The sequence below is a fragment of the Styela clava genome, chromosome 12 (assembly GCF_964204865.1).
Source record: "Styela clava chromosome 12, kaStyClav1.hap1.2, whole genome shotgun sequence".
NCBI classification, from domain to species: domain Eukaryota; kingdom Metazoa; phylum Chordata; class Ascidiacea; order Stolidobranchia; family Styelidae; genus Styela; species Styela clava.
Genome location: NC_135261.1, coordinates 12,873,913 through 12,895,916, shown reverse-complemented (window position 1 = coordinate 12,895,916; position 22,004 = coordinate 12,873,913). Strand labels below are relative to the sequence as shown.

Genomic DNA, 22,004 nt, shown 5'->3' with positions numbered 1-22,004 from the left:
TTTAAAAAGTAAACAATCAGGTTTTGGGTATATGGTTGATTTTGGACCTTACTACAACTCTTCATCTTTTTGTTAGTAATCCGTATGCACTGGCTGTATGGGAACCACAGTACGAATCAAAACGGTTATATAGCATGGTTTGAAAATTTTTCCTCACACTTCCATTAATTTTATTTTGCATTTAATTTTTTTTCACAAAAGTCAGGCTTAGTCAGATGAGCTTTGTACAACAATACAAAAACTTGGGGAGTAAAATTCGTTAAAGTGTCATGCAATACCTCTGAACCAATCAATATAAGTTCGAGGTTTAAATATTGCTAAAAATCAAAATAAGAACAATAAAAATTTAATTATTTTGATTCAACAGCTTCTCGCTATTAGTGATGGATTTGCACATATTTGCATATGGAAAATTTTTACATATCAACATTTACTCACAAGGAAAACAATTTGATGCTCAGGTTGTCAAAATCAAAATTGTAGCTGATATTAATTGAAATCAGCAAAATTCAACAACAGCAACTTATAGATAATAGGAATGTATGTTATATAACAACTTAATGACGAATCAGCTGGAAAGTGAGAATAGAATTAGAGATAAGACAAATATAAAGTTAATGTGTTTAAACTTTCAAGCATTATCATCTACCTGCTATATCTTATGCTAAGGAAATGAAAGTCTCGTCTTTTTTTGTATCTCTTCTCAATCGTTTAATAGGTTTTAATTGCAATGTGTGTGGCAGAAGTGGTATTTGAACTCGCTTCATTGAAATTACTGACACCTTGAACCAGCACCTTAAACTTATGCAGGAATCACTGTGGCCATATGAGGGAAATAGATTGACTTTCATGATCTAATCCCTGTCTGAGATTAACTTCTATTCCTATCTCCCCCAAAAAGCATTGAGATGGCATTTAAAATTAACAGCTGGTTCCCAAGGAATTATTTGTCAATGAGCTTTTTATGATTAAGTTTTTCAAAAACTAAATATTTACCCCATGGATGCGAATTCCGAGCTTTTATTAGCAAGGCATGTCCTTACAAATCTCTTGACATTGATTTTCACAATACATACATAATAGAGTAAATGAACGTACAGACAAAATCAAAGTACGGTATGTACCACACAATTAAAAAAGGATGGTTTTTAGTAAGGTCTTCAATATCATTCACTACGAAACATAGTCTGATTCTTTGGTTACTTCAGATATGAAAAATGAAGGCATTGAATGTCTCCAAACAATCTATCATTATTTCAAGACCCTTTTCAGACAAAGCAAAACCAAGTCAGATTTGGCCTTGGCCTGATCAATACAAAAATATATAGATGAGGATGTATATCATATGACGCAGTGTACCAACATTTTTGTTTCTTTGTTATGTATGGTCACTGGTCAGTCATGTCTCAGAAAAGACTGTTCTGATTTTTATACAATTCATGAAGCGTTGTTTATGACTTTTAATGGAGTTAAACTAATGAAGCTACCAACTGCTGGTTGTGTAAATAATTATTTAAAGTCATTTATTTTACGATATTAATTGGCTAAAATTTAGAGAACGACTGAACCTACTAACAAAAGAAATGCTACTTTGTCAATATTTAATGTTTATTTCAATAATCTAAATCTTTTTATGCTTTAATGGCAACAATCGCAATAGGTTAAAATATTAAAATGGTTTATACCCAATGCCCACTACCCCACTGTTAAATATGTGTTAAAATAATGGGTACACAATGCTGAATCAGACGCATTTCAGTTTGTTTGAAGCTATGGTAGCTCGGTACATTGCAGTGACTACTGACTAGTCCTGTGCCTTGTCTGGAGCAAAGATATAAAGAGCCTGTTTGACTAAACATGCCACCAACATCATATGTAAACTGATTTATGTTTTCGTGCTTTTCTATTTTTTTGTCATCTTTTTGAGGCTCGGTGTGTTTGTAGCTCTGTTTAGTAAGTGTAGGTGCAGGTTAATGTTACATATTTTTTTATAGTTTTGCTTTGTTTTTTTCACATTATATACCAATCCCAGGAAATATTATTTACCTTACAATTCGAATTTTATGTCTCAATCTCCATCAACACACTTTCTTTCTATTTCTCTACATGACCATAATTTTTCCCCAATATTAGAGATTTCTAAGTTTATGGTTTTAATATTGTATATCAATAATTTACTTTTCCAGAATGTAAAGTTGTTATACATGTGTACAACACATACAAGGTGTTACAAGGTGATGATTATTTTTAATAATTTTTCATCATTTCAATTGTGAAACGTAGTCCGCTCAGTATCCAAGTAACTGGACAATGAATGTGAAATTGACTGATATTCAGGCAGAATATGCTCTGCTTGCATTTTATCTGGGCAGACAGAAACTTCTTAATTGTATTGGTGAGTGAATTTTATTCAGTTTTAGATTGGAGACTTTAATAATGTTTGTTTGGTGCAACTTTGGTATGCCATCTCACTTGCTTAACATGATCTCAATCGTATGCCAAAGTATGTGTTTATTCTCATAAAGACATTCTCATGGAATTCAGTTCCTAACTCTAACTAAAATCACTGAGACCACACAATCGCTGAGATCACATACCACAGTTGTACCGTTTGTTTTGTTATAATTAATAGGAAACTAGATTGTTGCATAATTAAAATGTTAAGTACTGAACAATTCATTGACAACTTCTAAACTTTGGAGAGCTATTGAATCTTCATTATTAAATAGAGTAAGTGATGAAGAGCCTTGTTTGGAGTAAACATGGAAAACATCCCATGGTAAAAAATTTCCGAGATTTCATATTACTTACGGTATATTCAATCCATAACGTTATTCTGATACTAGAAAATGGCCAATTATTTTTGAAATAATGATTCGTTATTTTTGTAAACCATGATGTAAAACATTGGTAGTTATTTTAATCATTTTTCAAGGTTTATATTCACATTTCTATGGGGTGATATTAAAACGAGGGAACAATGCTCAAATATATGGACACAATAGATAGATGTTTGAGTCAAGGAGCCTAGTTTAGTATGAAAATACTCTATCTGCTATAGCTTGAGCTATATCAATTTATTGCCCGTGTGGCACTAAAGTCACTCAATGACACATTTATGTGGTGCAATGCCACAAGCTTACGGTAATGATTTGCCCTGCTAATTGGTACCAGTAACTGGCAAAACCGGGCACCAAGTTTGCAAAACAAGATGTAGGACAGCTCTGACAGAACTGATCACACTTGACAGACTAAAATAATGTTTCCGCGAATGGAAATTGCTGAAAATGATTGACCAATTAGTTACATAAAAATTTATTTTTTTCTTTACCAATAAATCACCCCGACAACAACAGCAACACTAACAACAACGATTCAGTCATACGATCCATATGGCCACTTTGTATCCAATTATAAATTCTCGAGGGCGGCACGATGGCCTAGTAGTTAACACTTTAGACTTTACTGTATTGGAATCGCTTTACTGTATTAGGTTACACTTCTTGAGTTCCGATCCCATCCACCTACATCTCACCCAGGTTGTAAAGAATTGGGAATGCAATCTTGAACTGGAAAAGTATTGGTCCTTCCAAATAAAAGTGACCCATTGTGAAAATATCGGTAGCTGCTTGTACAGGGGCTTGTTCAGAGCGAAAGTCGTCAATAATCATCGTTTAAAGAAGAAAGAGCCTTATTCATAGAAATTTTTTAAAAAAATACTGTTTTTGGAGATTTTTCCATATCATGCCACATGAGTATAAAAAACAGTCATTTGCTGTCAAGTCCAGTTCATTTTCGAATGGCTCTTTAGCTGTACCGGTAAGATAATTTTCCTAAACAAACCTGAAAACACTATGGCATACAAACGTTTTCCTTTAGGTAGATCAGGACGAAGGAGAGACTACATAAAAGCAAAACAGTCACATACGCCCAAATTTTTGAAATTGCATAAATGCTCCCTTTAGTTAGTCGATATCCTAAAGATGACATGAAATGTATTACCTATGTAGAGAGAATTACAAAACAATTTTTTATCCAATATATGAATGCTTTTACTCCTTTTTTATTGTTCAAATTCACTTAGGGATTTTTATCGTAGGAAGCGCCAGACTAGTCAGGAAACTTTTGTCAGCAATGTTTTGTATGAGAAGGAAACTTATATTATCATTTTCTTGCATGATCAATATATCTCTGTTATCAATACCTGACAATTATGTTTATTTTGACATTTTTATTTCATTCAGCATTTTAAATCCTCATTCATTTTATTATCAGTTTCTCATATATTACGTAGTATCCTTTACTGCCAAACTTCCCCGGGAAAGTACCAAAATATTTTTATATTTTGGTCTTTACTAAAGCACAATATATTATAGAAATATTAAAAGTGCACAAACAACATTTTGAGTAAACATACAAAATTAACTTGGCTTTTCATATTTTTTATTTCAATATGTGATTTATATATTGTCATAACTCAAAACAACTCTCTAATGGAGAAACTTTTATTAAGGCCTTGCAGATTCATCCACTGTTTTTTGACACAATTATCACCATTTGTTCGGGAGTGACTTGCATCCGATTATCGAACTAATAGCTTTCCATTCCAATTCCAGGAATTTTAAAACCTGTTAGAAAATAGCCTTGTCGGATTTCTATTACACAAAACCTATATTACAAATGATCAAAAATTCAATTATTGCCTTGATGTTTTCAACGTACAATATTGTAGTTTCTGAAGATTATGATGATTTATAGCATCTTCCCGCAAGTATACTGAATTTATCATTGATTGTGGGCCCGAAAATGACAGAATTGAATTTTTGTAATGGCAACTCATTGTTAATAAGAACTGAAGATATTTTGTTGCTATTAATACAGCTGTTAAATTTGTTAGCAGCAGTTAAATTTGTTTTTAACAGATTCAAATAAATATTCAAAAAGTTTCAATATATAAATTCAACAAAGTGCAGTCAATAACCAATATGTAAATCCATCTTTTTGGATTCAGTTAAAATTGAGAATTTGATTGAATTGTATATATCTGCTGCTATTGCTGTAAGAATTGTAGCGGGGAAATTAGTCGGCAGTGGCAGTATTTATTAACTTGTTTTACTTTCCATATGTATTTGACACGATACAGCATAAATGTTTCAATTTGCCATGTCTAGTTATGATCGAACAGGCTCTTTTATATCTGTAATTACAACATGAGCCATTTTTATGGATTATTTTTTGCTGCACCATTTTGCGGTGAAGTTAGAGCATAAATACTAGAATTCCTTGGGAAGACTTTTCAATAATTCTGTCCTTATAGCTTAAATAAAATTAATATCAAGTTTCCCTGATCTCGGTATATTATTTCCAGTGCATAGAGGCATTTGTAAGTAGTGGTGTAAGTAATCTAAGACCATGGAAAGTCCAAACTTTTGAATCTTGGTAGATCCTACCACTAACAGTAAACTGAGCTCTGATGCAATGTTTTTATCTGGGCTGTATATAAATTTTTTTTTTTTTTTTGAGTTTTGTTCTGAATATCTGGGCTTTTTTAATATTCTTCATTGGTCTGTTGTTTATCTATATTTCTGATTATGCTCCAAAATGATATTTTTCCTCCAGATCCATATTAAATATATGATTCTTTTATTTCAGCATTGTCCAGAATAACAACTGATCTTGTGACTATCTTAATAGAAAATCCGGCTGGTTCTATCAAAAAAATCAGAAAAATAGCTACAACATGTTGTTTATGCAAAGAGAAAGAATTTTTGTTCAAGGTAAATTTAAAAAAATCTCTTGAAAAATGAATAAATGTAGTTATTGTAGTAGTGTAATCAAAAACTGCCCAGTAATGATCATGAAATATATTAGCATTTAACCGTTTATGCTATACATTCAGTTATTTGTTACCAGGCTTGTTGTAGGCCAATTTGATATTTGCGGAACATATGATTTTGGTTTGAAAGGGATGATTTATAAAATGAAAGGACATGGGGCTAATTTTAGTTTCCAAAGAAAAAGACCGCATAGTATTATCTATTTATTTTAGGTCAATATTATTTGATATAGCTAAAGCTCATTCCTAGTACCTTAATTTCCTTTTTGCACTCTAATCTAGCTTTAGAATTACATAGAAAAACAAAAATTTTGTATTTTTGGTGATATTTCTTTTATGCTAATGTCTTCTGACATGTAGGCTATGCAGTAATTATATATATTCTAGTGATCATAAAATTAACTTTACAACATAATCTAATTGGCAATACTTTTGCTAAGCTGCAGTTTTACAATATGTACTGAAAGTGAAGTTTAGCACAGAATGCATGTTATAAGGCCGTAGAACAATATGACAAAAGAGTTCTAGAAAAAATTTTGATCAACAATGTTGTTACATATTCCAGCAGAATGAGTGGCAGCAAATATTTACTTAAATTATTCTTCATACACTTACCTTACCGTACATACACAATACGACAAAAAGTGCTGTAACAAATTATTCGTTTCATTCAAATTTATATGCAAAATTGGTTTATTCAAACCTGAAAGATGCTTTCTGTCAATCATATTTTCATCAGGACAACTAAATTTTCCTCTTCTTAAATTTTTAGGAGCTGTGGAGGCGTTATCATGAAAACAATCATGTACCCGAATTTGTGACCAATCAAGGTAAGGTATTAGGCATCGAAGGTTGCCTAAATTCAACATTAACAATTTAAATTTACTTTTCCGACTTGAATTTTCTCACCCTGAGATGTGTATCTCACAACAACGTCTTGTTATTACCGTCATTCACTGTGTCCATGTTCTCCTTTTTCATTTATGTTTTCTCAGAGTGACTTTTATACCAGCTATATCACAGTGGTTACATTTTGGTGTTACAGCCTGTTACAAGCCATAATTACAGAAAAATGCAGAACTTAATTTTGATTGTTATGATGCCTCATGAAATAACATTATTTTCACCTGTTTTCCATCGTAATTGGTGTTTTGGTAAAGTTCTTTTGTTATAGATTGATAGATCATCTTGGCCAGTTTAGAAATATAATATTAATTTAGCATCTGTATTTTTTAAGTCATATCTTCAAAATTGACTCTTATTCCTTGCAGCAACTGATGCAGCGTGGAAGGAAATTCAACAACTCTGGATCGATGTGGAAAAGCAGAATAAAATGTTACAAATGAATATTGTACAGAGCTTCCAGAAAGCTTGTCAGAGTAATACTTGATTTTATTTATATTCCTTTTTCTTAGAGAATCCTGCCATTCTCCTTCTGTGTCCATGGAGATGGTGCTTTCCCGTAAATAGATGATTCAAGTATCTTGATGACATTTACAAATGTCTTCTGCATTTGCTGTCCTTTTCCCTTGTTTCGTCATATACGAGTGTAACCCATGTAGCTTATGTCTGAGGAATATCTAAGAAACCCTTTTTTACTGGTTCAATCCTAAATCCAATGTATCATTTTACTATATTACAATACTTTTCATATGTTCACAATCCTTTCACCCTGAACGAGGCTCTGTGCAAGCAGCGACCGATTATGCAAAGAGCTACCACTTTTTTGAAGGACCAGAATCTTTCAAGTTTGACTTTTCCTACTCATTTTATTACACCCAGGTTGAGGTAGTGGGTGATGCCTACATTGTTAATAAAGTCCATAATCTAACCATTATAAGTATAGATATTATAACAAGTATTTTGGGCAGGTCTACTTACAAAACACAGAGTCTTCTCAGATTTCAAAACCAAATACAATGATCAGGTGAATTTGGAAAACTGGATCAACCTGATTTCTTTCGTTAAGGTTAGTTTTTCTGTTTATGATAAAAATATTGATAAAAATTTCATAAGACATTGAAGAGTTTACACATATCTACTTACACTGTGAAGAAATGATATATAATTGTGCTGTTTAGCCTGATGCAACTTTATTACTTTGGCAATTTCCTGAATATTTTTTATTCCAAGATTTTTCAAATAGATTTTTAATTTTTTATTTTTTAATCTTGAATGCTTCAGACTGAACTAACCGCTGGGTAGTTGGATCCAGAATCATATTTTTTTAAAGTCCTTGGTGTCAAAATTCTGAATTCCCTGGAGTCTAGAGTCAGACTTTCAGTGGCAGTGGTGATGAAAGGAGTCATAACGTCATACCAAAACTCGAAAAAAACATTAATTTCACCTAGAGTTCTTAACAAGCCTATTAACAAAGACTTGCATACACCAAAGCCAGGGATGGCCAATACCGAATAGTTCACTATTTCGAATACATTCAAAATTATTATTTTTGAATACGGTATTTCGAATAAAATAAAATCAAGTTAAGGAAGCTTATCTAAGTGTATGAAGGAATTTCCATACAATAAATACAATCATACCATGAGTTATGATAACAGAATTAATTTAATATGACAAGGCATTTTAAATAGTTGTATCGGTGATGGATTTGAATACTTGCGCAACACAAAATCATCCTGGTAAAACGCCCATACTTTCAAATACCAACCATTATCGAAATTATTTGCCAAAAAGCTGGATAAATATTATTTTATAAATACGAAAATAGGAATCAAAAACTATTTATAATCGGGTAGTTTACCACACATTCTGAGTTCACAGATCGCCAATGTATTTAGTAAATACAAAAATTAATAATAATCGCGAGTTTGCCACACAATTTGTGTCCACAGATTGCCGTGATATTGTGCCCGAATATAATTAATTTCTGATTCTTATTTTCATACTCACGAAAAAATTGTCACAAGTCGGAAAAATGATTTAGGTATACTTTATCCCGCTTTTTGGGAAATAATTTGGACAATGGTTGCCATTGGTTTGTATTTAAAAGTATGGACCCTTTACTAGGATGATTTTGTGCTATGCAAAATATTCGAATCCATGACCGATACCACTATTTAAAATGCCTTACCATGTTTATTTAATTTTATTAACATACCTCAAATGTTGGTAAATCGGGCAGTTTACCACACATTTTGTGTCCACAAATTCTCGTAGTATGTTAAAGTATTAATACTTTTATTATTCAGTAAATACGAATCGAAAGTTAATAATATAGGGCAGTTTACCACACATTTTAAGTCCACAGATCGCCGTTGTATTTTAGAGTTATAATAGTTCTATTATTTAGTAAATACAAATTAAAAATTAATAATATCGGCCAGTTTACCACACATTTCAAGTCCACAGATCGCCGATTTATTTTAGAGTTATAATAGTTTTAATATTTGGTAAATACGAATCCGAAATTAATTATAATTGGGCAGTTTACCATACATTTCATGACCACAAATACCCGTGGTATTTGGTATTAATACTTTCATTATTTTGTATATATGAAAATAGGAATCAATAATTACTACCGGTAATATCGGTCAGTTTACCACACATTTTATGTTAACTGATTGTCGATACAACCATGCGTTACGTTGAATAGAATTAAATTAATACGGCATGACATTTTAAAAGCTATTATCGGTCATGGATTGGATTATTTTGCGCAACAAAAATCATCCTGGTAAAGGATCGCTACTTTTAACTATCGTTATCAAAATTATTTGCCAGAAAGCGGGTAAAAGTATTTTTCCTAATAAATGGACTTGTTTTTTCGATTTGCGACATTCATTGGATATCGTAACAATTACGGCTATAAATATATGTCAATTTTTCGACGTAATGGAAATGAATGTGTAAATTAAAAAGTTTCGTAGACGAATGTCGGCAATGTCCACCCATGCAAACGTGCAAATGTGTCGCAAAACTATGCGACTTACGGTCGCACAGAATATAAACAATCAAAGTGCGGATTCTATTTCATCGGCATTACAATACGTGAGAAAGCGTAAAAAGTCGTTTGAAAATTCCAATAAAATGAAACACCGTGTTTACGGCGAAAAGTGGCTACTATTCGGAATTATTCGAAAATCAGCCGAAAAGGTATTCGAATACTTTGATATTCGAATACATTTGAATATTCGATTCGTTTTGGATAACCCTGACCAAAGCTCTCGTTGTCAAAATTGTATTTTCTTAGAATTCGGAGCTGGTCTAAATTTCTAACATCCTAGAGTTTGGCGTCTAAATTTTTAACATCCCGGAATCTGGAATCATCCTGGAATATGGATTTTAAATTTTTAACATCCCAGAATCTGTAGTCTAATTTTTAACATTTGTGAATAAGGAGTCCAACTTTATAAAATCCCGAAATCTGGAGTCTAAATATTTAACATCCAGGAGTCTGGAGTCTAGATTTTTAACATCTTAGGGTCTGAAGTCTAAATTTCTAACATACCAGAGTATGGAATCTAAATTTTGAACATCCTGGAATCTAGAGTTTGAATTTTTAACATTCTGAAATATGGCGTCGTTTTTAACATCCTCGGTGGGAGCCAAACTCGATTGTAAATTTTCTCAGACTCTGCATTTCTGCTCACAATTTCAGACACATAACACCAAGGCACATTATTTTGTTCTGATTCATAAATGTGTGTGATGTTATTCAGTTATGTATAGGGCTGGGAATGGTTAACCGGTTAACCGATTTCAGATGGTTAACGGTTACGATTTATTTTAACCGTTAACTGACATCTCAGGTACAAATCATCTTCATACCGTACAATTTCTTCAAATATGATTACGTCATCGCAAATTTATCTTTTGTGTCATTTAATTCAAAAGAATATTACTAATTGTGTGGGTGAGGACTCAATAAATGTGAAAATAATGGAAGTACAAAGATTGCTGATTATGGAAATTTGACAATGATGAATTCAGAATCAGTTTTCGGTCGATTTCGAAATATATTGTTCACGATTTCATTGTAAAATCGGATATTCAATGTCATACAACAAGTGCGCAGTTGATGCCGTTTTCTTTATGATATATATCTCAAAGTAAAATTCGCACATCGAACACTGATAATTTGTCACATAAATGACGTTTAACAATGGAATCAGGTTTTCTAAAATACTTCAACACGCCCGAACCACGCTGCCTATCTCTTGAAGCAGAGAAATCATGAAACTATCTCGATTCGTGAATAAATTCTAATAAGCGATACCGGGATAAGAACATGCGAAATTGCTTTATAAGCATTGTGACGTAACAAGCTGAAAATATAAATTATTACGTCACACGCCACGCGGCGGTTAACCGGTTAATTTTACCCGGTTAACGGTTAAAGTGTTTTCCCTGAAATTCCCAGCCCTGGTTATGTAGCATTTATTACAATTTAACTTAGTTAAACTTTTACGGGATTGCAGGCAAAGTTGGATCAGTGTTTTATATTTATATTCAATAATCAATCGATGAAAGATGACAACGTAACTACAGATAGAAGCAAACATATTGGGCAATCATCTTCAAGACGTTCTGTTGTTATTCAAAACGTTTCTCAGTAAGTAGTATTACATTTAAATTAGTATTTCTGTTCTCAGAACCAACTCACGATTTGTCTTTATTGTATTCAGAGATCTAAAATTTGTTTACATGAAACTTATATGTAAGAAGAAAAATGCAAAAACTCTCCTGAAACATATGGAAACTTGCAGAAGTGTCGGAATCCATGTTCAATTGGAAGAATCTTGTCAATTCCTAGTGAGTAAAAAAGCTATTATGTTTGCTATTTATTCTTTTTGTTTCTGTAGCAGTATTATATTTTTCAAACTTATTTATTTATCTAGTATACTTAGTTACTTTCTGTTTTGTCTTTTGTTGTTATATTTTTCACAAATTACATTGATTTATTCACACAGTGCCAAATGACATTTCTTTATTCATTTTTATTTTAACTTTATATTCAGGTCAAATTTATGATGTGTTCGAATTGCCTATGCTGGAGTGGGAAAAAAGCAGGAGCTTCTATACTGGAAGTTTTTTCAGGTTTTTTTGTTAATCTTGGAGCTAAAAGTCATCCACCTAATGAATGTGCATTTAGTAAAAATGAGTCTACAAAATATGAAAGTATAAAGACAGCATGTAAAACTGTTTCCAGTCCAGTGAAAATTAAAGAACAGCTGCCAAATGAGGCCAAAAAAAGTAAAAAAGTGACTGATCTTGATGAGGACGCAGACGATTTGTGGTGGGAAGACTATTCGCGATCAGTCACTGAAACAACTAGAAAATCCGGCAGAAAACAAAAAAAAGTTGTCAAAAAGGCTGATGAAGATTATGTGTTTTACTCAAGTGATGACAGTTTGAATGAAGAAAAGTTGAAATGTTTAAAAAATAGCAAATCACAAATAAAATACGGTGAAACCAAAGATACAGGTTTCGAACATTCTAGTAATACACCAACTACATCTTCCAAAAAATTGTCACCATTGCGTTCAGCTCCATCTTCTCATATTGTAAACAAATCTCAAATTATCGGCCCAAAGCATGGTACTGAAAATCAACTTCCTTATAAGCAATTGATGAAAAATTCAAAAAAGTTAACTGAGGTAGATAATTTGCAATCTGTAGTTTCAGGAACAAAGACACGCAGTGCAATAAATAGAAAAAGGAGTTCAATTAGCTTGAAATCTGAACAAAGTGTCAATCCAGAAAGAGATATTAGAAAGTTTTCAAAAGACATACAATCTGATTCAACTTTGCTAAAAAAAGTTGTATCGGAAAATATCCCACTCGATTCAAGCGCGAATGCTCCACAAATGAGTCAAACTGTTATCCTTCAGCCTATATCTTTAGATAGTGATGAAGCTCAACTTCTGAAATCTGTTTCATGCAATTCAGCCACAAGTAAAAGAGACTTTGATAAGTTGAATGAAATTTTGAAGAAGAAGCTTCAAGAAAAGAGGTTATCTAGTCGTCGCCAAGCTCATCTACAGTTCAAGCCAATGTTCCAAATTGCTAAAAATTCTCGTATTGGTGACAGGTCCAAAATACAACAGCCTGACTTGAAAGACAAATACAAAACAATGAAATCACCTCAGAAGAGAGGGAGAAAATGTAAGGAGTTGGTACCTTTTTCTGATACCTTAAGAAAAAAGAAGAAAATCCCCGGTACATCTTCGAAATCCATATCAACTGTGACAGCTGAATACATTGCTAGACTTTCTGTACCGGATAAACCATCCCAAGAAAATAGAATAAACCGAAAGAAAAAGTGAGTATTAACTAATGATAAAGAATAATTCAATGCAAATTATGTATCTTTTATAATAAGTTTTATTAGTAAGGTAAAATATTTGATAGGCTTGATAAAAGGAGAAACAAAGTGAACAGATCACACTTTCTAATCAACACCACTAATTCACACAAGTCTTTGGGGAAGGTACGATACAACAGAAAAGCCATGTGAGTTCCATTTTTTATTCACATTGAATAATACAAATTAAATATTAATTTAAAGTAGTTAAGGTGTATGTATTTTTCCTTTTTTCATAACATAAATCATTTTTAGTAACATTGATTTGTGCACTATAGTCCCAGGCCTAAATAAAAGTTAAAAGAGTACTTATATAGAAAAGTTGCAACTTGCAAGTAACCATGGCTGAGCTAACAGTGATGTAAAGAGTACCCCCGTGACTGAGATATCACTCACCAGTGAATAGAACTATCTGAGTGTAAGGTAAAACCTAAAAAAAGAAATCTTCAGAAAAAACTTTGTTAAAGCATAAGCAATTCCCTGACTGGAGGGAGGGTCCTGGGTCTAACTAGTGTCTAATCTAGTGAATTAAAAATCCTAGATCTCTTTAAAGATGGCTTGCGGTAACTTCCGGTCATACCATCTGCCATGATTTTACCTTTATTGATGACATTTTTGCGAAGGCTTGTCTGTCAAGGAAGTGGGGGTTTTAGATCTGAAATTTCATTCCTTGACAGTAAGTATTACCATGTCTCCCTGAAAATAAGACTGGGTCTTATTTCAAATTTTTTCTGAAAAATAACACAAGGGCTTATTTTTGGGGGATGTCTTATATTTTCATTTATCAAAAAAAAAATGACAAAGTAGAGAATTACGAGATTTTCAAATAAACAAAATATTAAAACCAATATCCATTTACCTATAATTAACACGTTTTTAGTCAAAATAACTGAAAATCATAGATTATTAATCATTTAAAACGTGTAGGAGAGAAAAAAAAAAAATTGTGTTATCGACTGGGTAATATTTTAAGGGAGGGCTTATATTAAAATCATTTTCAAAATTCAGGCTTGGTCTTATTTTTGATGTAGGTCTTATTTTCGGGGAAACAGTATATGCTAGCTAATTTTCCTGTTTTTAATTTGTGTAAATCTACACAGATGTTCAAGAATCACTGAAAAGTGTGACACTGATACTGGTGTAAAAGAGAGAAAGCTAACAACAGAACAAAATACAACATGCATCTCTGAATATCTTGGCGAACGAAGTAAGATGTTGCTTCGCGGAAATAATGAGTGCAAACAAAGTTTGTCTTCTTCGAGTGATTCTATTCCATCTTCTACAGATGATATAAATATATCCCAGCAATGTGAATTTTCAAGAAATATTGTCAGCAAAGAAAGAGATGCATTTTCTAATGATGAATGTTATAATGATACAATTGGAAACTCAAATTTATTTCGTACCCTCACTGCTGATTTGTCACCACCTGAAGTTAAAACTTCGTCAAAAGATGATATTCACATTAACGAAAGTGCATTGGTTGAAAAACCTAATGAAAAATCAGTGAATAAAAAAGGAAGTGTTCCAAATAAGTGTCCAAGTGAAGTTGTTGAAAATAATAGGACTTTGAGAGAAATTATTGTCAACAAAGCTTTAGCTGATGTTTTGCAATCAACTTCCATGCGAGAACATGCCGTAGAAAAAGCATCACAACCTTTTATGTTTATATCTTCATCATTTCAAAACAATTTGAATCTAGATTTCAATGTAGTGCAGCCACAGCCATCTTGTTTCAACGAGAATTCTGAAATATTAGAAAAGATTTCCTTGTTGCTTAAAACAAAGAATCAAAGGAAACGTCTTCTTTGTCAAAGTGATAACGAAGAACAATCGCATAAAAGAAAAAAGAGGTATAAAATTGAAAGCTCAATGATGGATTATCTAAAAGATGATTCAACTCCAACTAAATATTTGCAAAAATTGCAATCGACGTCTTCTACTTCTACTACCAATATTCAATGTGAAAAAGCAGATAATAATAATGAAACTGTAGCGCAAAAGGTTTCTTCAAGCCCTGCAATCAATGTGTTAGATGCCAACAAATCATCTAAATTAACCTTAGATCAAAAACATTTGAATGAAAAAACTGTTTCTAACACAATCAGCAGTGTGGCTGATATCCCTCTTTCATCTCGTCATAAGTTCACTGTTATAGCAACTGTAACAACCTCTAAAGTAATGACACGAAACGCTAAAAAAAATCCGAAACTCTGTCCAACTAATTTTAAACCCAAGCAACGTAATCTTAAAACATCAGCAAAAAATCCGAAACTATGTCCAACTAATTGTAAACCCAAGCAACGTAATCTTAAAACATTAGCAAAAACTGACATAGAATTTGCAGTGTCATGTCTATTCCATTCTATACAATCATATGTGCAAAAGGAAAATGAGACAACAGAAAATTGCACAACAGAATCATGTGATACACCAATAGAAAACTCATCTCACGGAGAGAAATGTATTTCCATGATAGCATTTCAAGAAAAACAGACTAAGAGAAGTAAACTTACAGATGTAGTAGTGCAGAAACTGCCTGTGACTGAGAATTGTAAGAAACAAGCGACAACTAAAGATGTAGACAAAATTCAAGAAAAATACGCCTCTATCTGTATTCAAAATGATGAACCAACTCAAGTTATACCTTCTGTAAAAGATATCTGTAAAGAACTTTCCTATAATTGGCGGAAAAAAGACCATAATCCAACTAATGGAAAATTTAAGCGATATGCAAAATTTGACACTTTTCATAAGAAGTTGGAGAGACATCTGCATTTAAATGAAAAATTTCCATTTAGTTTGGGATCACAATTTTCTTTCAGAGATGTTATCTTGTTACATTCTTCAACTCAAAGTAATCATTGTTTATTAGCAGGTTCAAATAAATTATCAAGGAGGAAATATGAGTCTTCAGTTTTCAAAAGGAAGGAGTATAAATTGAATTTCAGTAATTATTTCAGTTGCAAAACAAAGAGAGATAAAACTGAATTTGATGGATCTACATCTTCAGTGACTGGATGCAGTAGTATATATAATATTTCTAACAATGAAATTGATTCTAACAATCATGAAAGCAGTGAGATTCCAAACGATGACGTCCACCGTGAAAAGCACCACGTTATAAGCCAACCCTCTTCGACTGATGAAACTTCAAACTGCCCATTGGATAAAGAAAAAGAAAATGTGAAACCAATGTATAGCTCAGAACATGAATTAAATACATCGAAAATGAAAGTACCGAAGCAAAATGATTTGAAAAAGAATAATTCAGGAACTTTGCCACTTGGCGCTGATAAAACTTCGGAACCATTATATAAAGAATCATCGTTTATACCCAGATGGATTTTGGATAATGATTTTAATAGCAGCGATGATGAAGTGCATGGTAGTACTTCTGAAGCTTTGGTGAATGGTGAAAGTATTGTAGATGAAAATCACCAAGATAAACCGAAAAAAACAAGAACTAGGAAAAGTGAGGCTGATCTTTTATTGGATACGATGTATCTCAAAAATCACTTGGAGAATAAATTCGATACTGAAGGTCCTAATTTAAGAAAAAGACATGTTTTAAATCTTCCTGTTGGGGGGAACAACAGTAAGTGTGAATTTTATGAAAAAAAAAATATATTTCTGTCAAAAACCTGTTTGTAAAAATGAAAGTGGTTTCAAAATGTCTCACAACCTGCTAATAGAGCAAATCAAACTTGATTGGCATTTTTGAAATTTTGTGACACTAAATGGAATTTATATAATTCTGAAATAAGCGAATTAGGCAAGTTCATCGTTGCATATTCATCTTGAGTATTATTTCCTGGGTTTATATTGTTATAATAACCTAGTTTTCAACACAAAAAGAATAGGTGCATCAACTCAGAAGTGAGAATCGATTACTTTATATTATTTTATTCAAATCTTAATTGACATAGCTTAATTATGCTATCCTATCATTCAAGTAATTTGGGTTCAGCTTTGATGGATCTTTTCTTTCACTTCACCCAAGTTGGGTGAGCTTTACCCCAATTTTTTATATTTCAGTCACTTTTTAAGTTCAGTAGCTCTTTATCTTAGCACTCAACAAAAACTTTTTGGCTATGAATTAGATTCATTACATAAAAAATGTGGATATATAATTAGGAGGCAAATTATGGGTGTGATGTCCCAATCGTTAATACATTATACCTGGCTGTTTTGGGGTCGCAAGGGCTACGTCTTGGGTTCAAACCTTACAGCCACCACGTAGGGTGTAATAAATTGGGTAGGCAATTCCGAACAGGAAATATGCTAGTCCTTTCATAAATAGTAACTCCGACATATCATTAGATTTCAGTGGATGCTTGTACAGGGCCTTGTTTGGAGGGAAGACTTGAATAAACTTCATTGAAAAAAATAATGAGCTTAAGCTGGGTGTAGCTGAGCAACATTTTGCAATTGCTGTGATCGCTCTTATCCATTATTCAACACCAGTAAACAGGCCATTTTTGTACACAAGCTGTGACCAAAATACTGTTTATATTATTATACAAGTGAGGACATGAGGTTGTTTTTAAGAACTGTTCTAAATTTTTCCAGAACTTCGAAGACTGGAACCTGAGCTGTCTGACTTGTTCACTACCGTGGAAATGAAGAAAACTGATAAGTCTGGTGTGGTATTGAATGTATGTTTCACTTGATAATCTTTTTGTGCAAATTATAAAACTGTTGCATGATAAGAATGACAAGTTTCATGTAAAACAAATCCCAAAAAAGTGGATAGATGTACCACATATCCAATGTCAAAAACCATATATTTTACTATTCCGAATACATTCTGAAAAAATATCTTTGAATATGAAATATCGAATACATTCTAAATTGGGGACATGTTCATGTGGAAAAATTACTTAAATGACTATATCTTCATGTTGAACTAAATCGACATAAATATAAAAGTTTGTTTTCTCTGTGTTGTTTCATACCAGTTGAGATATTGGTTGTTTTTATCTACTCGTCTGACACGACGGCTCAAAATCCCCAATTTCGAATAAAAATGTTTCGAGTTTTTCCTAAATTCAAAAATTTACTTTATCAAATATATTGAATTTGGAATGTATTCGAATATTCAGTTCATTTTGGACATCCCTGATTAGCAAGAACTGATATTTTTTTCAAGTTTTAGATTGGATCTGTAAAAATGATATTTATGTAATTATGCCAGTGCTCTCTAAGTGTTTTTGGTCGGATAATCAGATTGGACTTGTTTGTATTTTGAAAATATCCATAAAAATAGTTCAAGGAGAATGAAAAAGATTGTCATGATTACAGATTGATTAATATTGTGTTTTTCAGGGCAAGCGTTTATCTGTAAACCAAAAAAGCTTTCCAGATTCACCGTCAATGATCAAAAAACATAAGCCTGGAGGTTTGTATTTATTGTATTTCTATTCAAAGAGTATGATTTATTGACATAATGAAGTAAATATTGATTGCGTTGTTTTATTGTTATAATAGCAAACCAGAGCTTTGTTTAGAGTAGAAGGGAAATAAATATGTTCAAAAAAAATTATTGAAATATTGATACTTTTTTATGTGTTTTTTCATTCACTTCATATAAGGATCTGCTCAAGCGCCTGAATATATGTTACATGAGAATGAGTATAATTTCGAAACATTTTCTTTTGCCAATTAATTTTCAATCCATTGCCAACTAATTTTCAATCCATTCAAACTATTCCTATTCAATTTGATTTTCACACTTGATCAAGAGTGCAATGCTTTCCTGGTAACCGAGTTGCTAATTATCAAGTTTCAATTCTGCATGAAATGATTGCTGAATTCTTTTATGTCTAACCGCCTTTTGCTATCGACCCAGGATTTAAATTTTTTTCATTATTCTAATTTCTGATAGTATTTTCAGTTTTTCATGTGAATGTAGGTGGCTCGATGAAACCGTTTTATACAACAACACCCCACGCATCTCTCTCTATATATAAAACTTATGTTTCACTGGAGCGTTGTCAAGATTTTCATCATCAACTAGGATGTACAACAAGCCAATCCATTACTTTATCGAAAAAGAATGGGCTACATACACCGAAGACAAGTTTTTTCAATATGAGGAAGCCAACGAAGCATCGTAGTCGCCCAAAGGGATTGACAGTTTCAAAACAAAAAGCTTACTATGAAATTATTAAGAAAATTAACTAAATGAGACATGATGGGTTTTCATTAGGGCTGGTCATTTTCGTATACTTGATGACTTTATAATCGCATCGAATATTTTTTTGAATCGAATCTCAAATACTTGCAAGATGTGTAATTGTACATAATTTTTTTGTAATGGGTCCTCCAGGCACTAAATTACTGGAAATAACATACAGGCAGTTTGCTGAGTTTTCACACACAATAACAAACACATTTCAATAACTCACTGGAAGGAATGATTCCTATGTCAGAGTTGCATTTTAAAAATATGGTTTAATAAAAAATTGAGGGGTTCACCTCAACCTTTCAAGGAAAAAAAAGGCAATTCTGGATATTTGACTGAACCGATTTGAATAATTTGCCATTCTTTTTGAAATGCCCAGCCCTAGTTCATATGCTAGGAATAAATTTGGTCTAATGGCAATGTAGTTGTTTTTCAAAATTATAAAACAATCAAGGAGAGGGGTTTTTACTATAAAAGTCATTTAGTCGAAATGTAATATAGATAAATTTAAAATAATGATTAAAACTCAATCCGAAACTATTGATGATAATTGTCCATTTAAAAAGCTTATGTAAAATACTTTCATGGATGGCGAAGATTGAAAGTATCTTAGTATGTTTATTCGAAATAACATTTCATATTTTTATTCATGATTCACTGTTGATACATACTGGTGCCCCTCACCAGTAGTACAATAATGTGATTAATTTTTTTTTAATTTGCTGTCATCACTGTGCGATAATTACGTTATTTGCTAATATTTTGCTTTAGTGCTTACTTGAGTTTTCACTTCCATTAGTTTTACAAATCTTCCAATTTATGTGGCAATATACTGGAACTTGTTTCAGAATTGATTCCATATCATTTATGTTGTATTTTTTTACATCCAATATTTAATTCACGTTGATTGGTATCAGAAACCGTTTTCCAACTGCATCAACTCAAAATTGATGACAAAACGTTCTAGCAAAATTATATATATGTGTCACGGGAAGTCAAATTGTCTTCAATAAGATTGACTAAAATTTTTTACTACTCTTGATTGGCTGGTGTCTAATATGTTGCAAAAATATGAATGGAAAAAAAGAACTTCTTCTTTGTTGGATGGATAAATTGTTCTTCAACATTAAACCTTCAACGTGGTGTGTAAATCGTGATTAGATGTCACAGTAATTTTATGGAATAGAGCTTCTCACATTCCTCAAACCAATGTTAATTGTCATTATAAAAGGCGCTTTTGTGGATTATGAATTTGCTAACTCTTAGTTCAGTTTAATTCAAGAGTCTTGCTGCACACTTACACAAATATATTTCTGTAACGTTTCGTCTGACCGAGGGTCGTATTCCTCAGACAAGCATTTACAACTATCAATATATCATTTGTTTCTCAATATTCTGAAAAATCTCAATTTCAATCCATATACTCCGAGGTCTTTACAAGTGTTAAAATTATCAGATTTCATATTTTTGCGTTTTTTTGGTCTGTTCTTTTTTGTCTGAATTTCCTCATAACTGAGTCTGTGTTGTTTATGGAGTACCCACTGGCTACAAGATTTTGATAGCTGATTAAGGCTGTATGGTGGACCTTTTGGTGATCTCTCACATATGAAACCGATATATATTTGGACTGGGCATCCAGATGTATATTTGCACCTATGGATGTCACCACCAGCACAGAACATTGCACCCACGTTTGTTTTACCTATGGTACGCTATCGTACATTTGCATCCTTGAGCATTTTTACCCATGGGTGACTGTATCAAGCACATTTGTACCTGAATTTGCACGGTATGAAATATATTATCTTATATGTGTAGGAAATCTTCTTATATGTGTAGGAAATCAAGATAGTTTACAAATTAACAAGTGTAATATCGATCATGTACGCGTTTCTACCATCAGTGCAAAGATGTATAAAGGAGTGGATTTTCGTATGGTAAAGTTTGGTGATACACACTGACAATTACACAAAAAATGCTCGGGGCATGAACATGACAATGCCTTAAAAAAATAATAAATAGAAAAATTGTTTGCGCCAAACAATTTCTAGGATATTCATCATTATTATTACGTCGGCATATGCTTCGGCGAATATAATTCAACTCAAATACATTCCTATTACTCTTACTTTGTTGTTTTGCAAATTTTGTATGCTCTTGTTTCCATCTGATATCAGTTTATTTTCACCACGAGATCACGATTGTTATCGAAGTGAGCACTGAGTACTTCTTTCGTTTTATTATCATGGTCCATCCTCGTGATCCATCGATTTATGATTGTGAATTTTCTTTTTTTTCTGCTACAATACAATTACCAAAGCCAACTACTTCAATGTGGCGTTATTATACATTTGGGTTAGAAACTCAAGATCCGCGGGGATATTCATTTATTGACACTTGGTTGGTAATCGTATGGCGTATCACGGCCTTTCATCTGATTACCGGTTCATGCCGATAACCGAACTAGTTCTTCGTTTCAGATGAATGTTCTAATCGTAGAGGCCGCCGTAACCGAACAGCGGTACTTGGATCACCCTCGAAGTGTGCGAATCCTTGAACTAGCAAAGAAATTTGATTCACCGCGTCGAGTGATTAATTCCACCTTCGTTTGACTTTCAAAGAAAGTTGGTCTTATCAAGTTGGGCGCAAGA

General features: G+C 32.5%; 1 protein-coding gene across 2 annotated transcripts; it reads left to right on the top strand.

Moving 5' to 3' along the window:
* The first annotated feature begins 383 nt into the window (after window positions 1–383).
* Window positions 384–21,698, top strand: LOC120329586 (uncharacterized). Of its 2 annotated transcripts, none has more exons than XM_039396242.2 (13): window positions 384–2,395; window positions 5,653–5,777; window positions 6,609–6,666; window positions 7,108–7,215; window positions 7,708–7,805; window positions 11,281–11,414; window positions 11,488–11,614; window positions 11,821–13,124; window positions 13,214–13,315; window positions 14,267–16,764; window positions 17,739–17,824; window positions 18,495–18,567; window positions 19,081–21,698. In XM_039396242.2, exons 1-13 carry the CDS (start codon window positions 2,311–2,313, stop codon window positions 19,350–19,352), a joined length of 5,070 nt encoding a protein of 1,689 aa, XP_039252176.2. In that variant the 5' UTR covers window positions 384–2,310; the 3' UTR covers window positions 19,353–21,698. The 2 variants fall into 2 exon arrangements, with proteins under 2 accessions (XP_039252176.2, XP_039252175.2); XM_039396241.2 differs by having other exon boundaries at window positions 387–2,395; window positions 19,063–21,698.
* The last annotated feature ends 306 nt before the right edge of the window (window positions 21,699–22,004 follow it).

Excerpts from the sequence above, each read along its gene's own strand:
- LOC120329586 (XM_039396241.2), top strand. The coding sequence starts at position 2,311 with ATGAATGTGAAATTGACTGATATTCAGGCAGAATATGCTCTGCTTGCA. Across the intron at positions 7,216-7,707 it reads CTTCCAGAAAGCTTGTCAGA|GTCTACTTACAAAACACAGA; the intron begins GTAATACTTGAT and ends TATTTTGGGCAG. Across the intron at positions 16,765-17,738 it reads TCCTGTTGGGGGGAACAACA|AACTTCGAAGACTGGAACCT; the intron begins GTAAGTGTGAAT and ends AAATTTTTCCAG.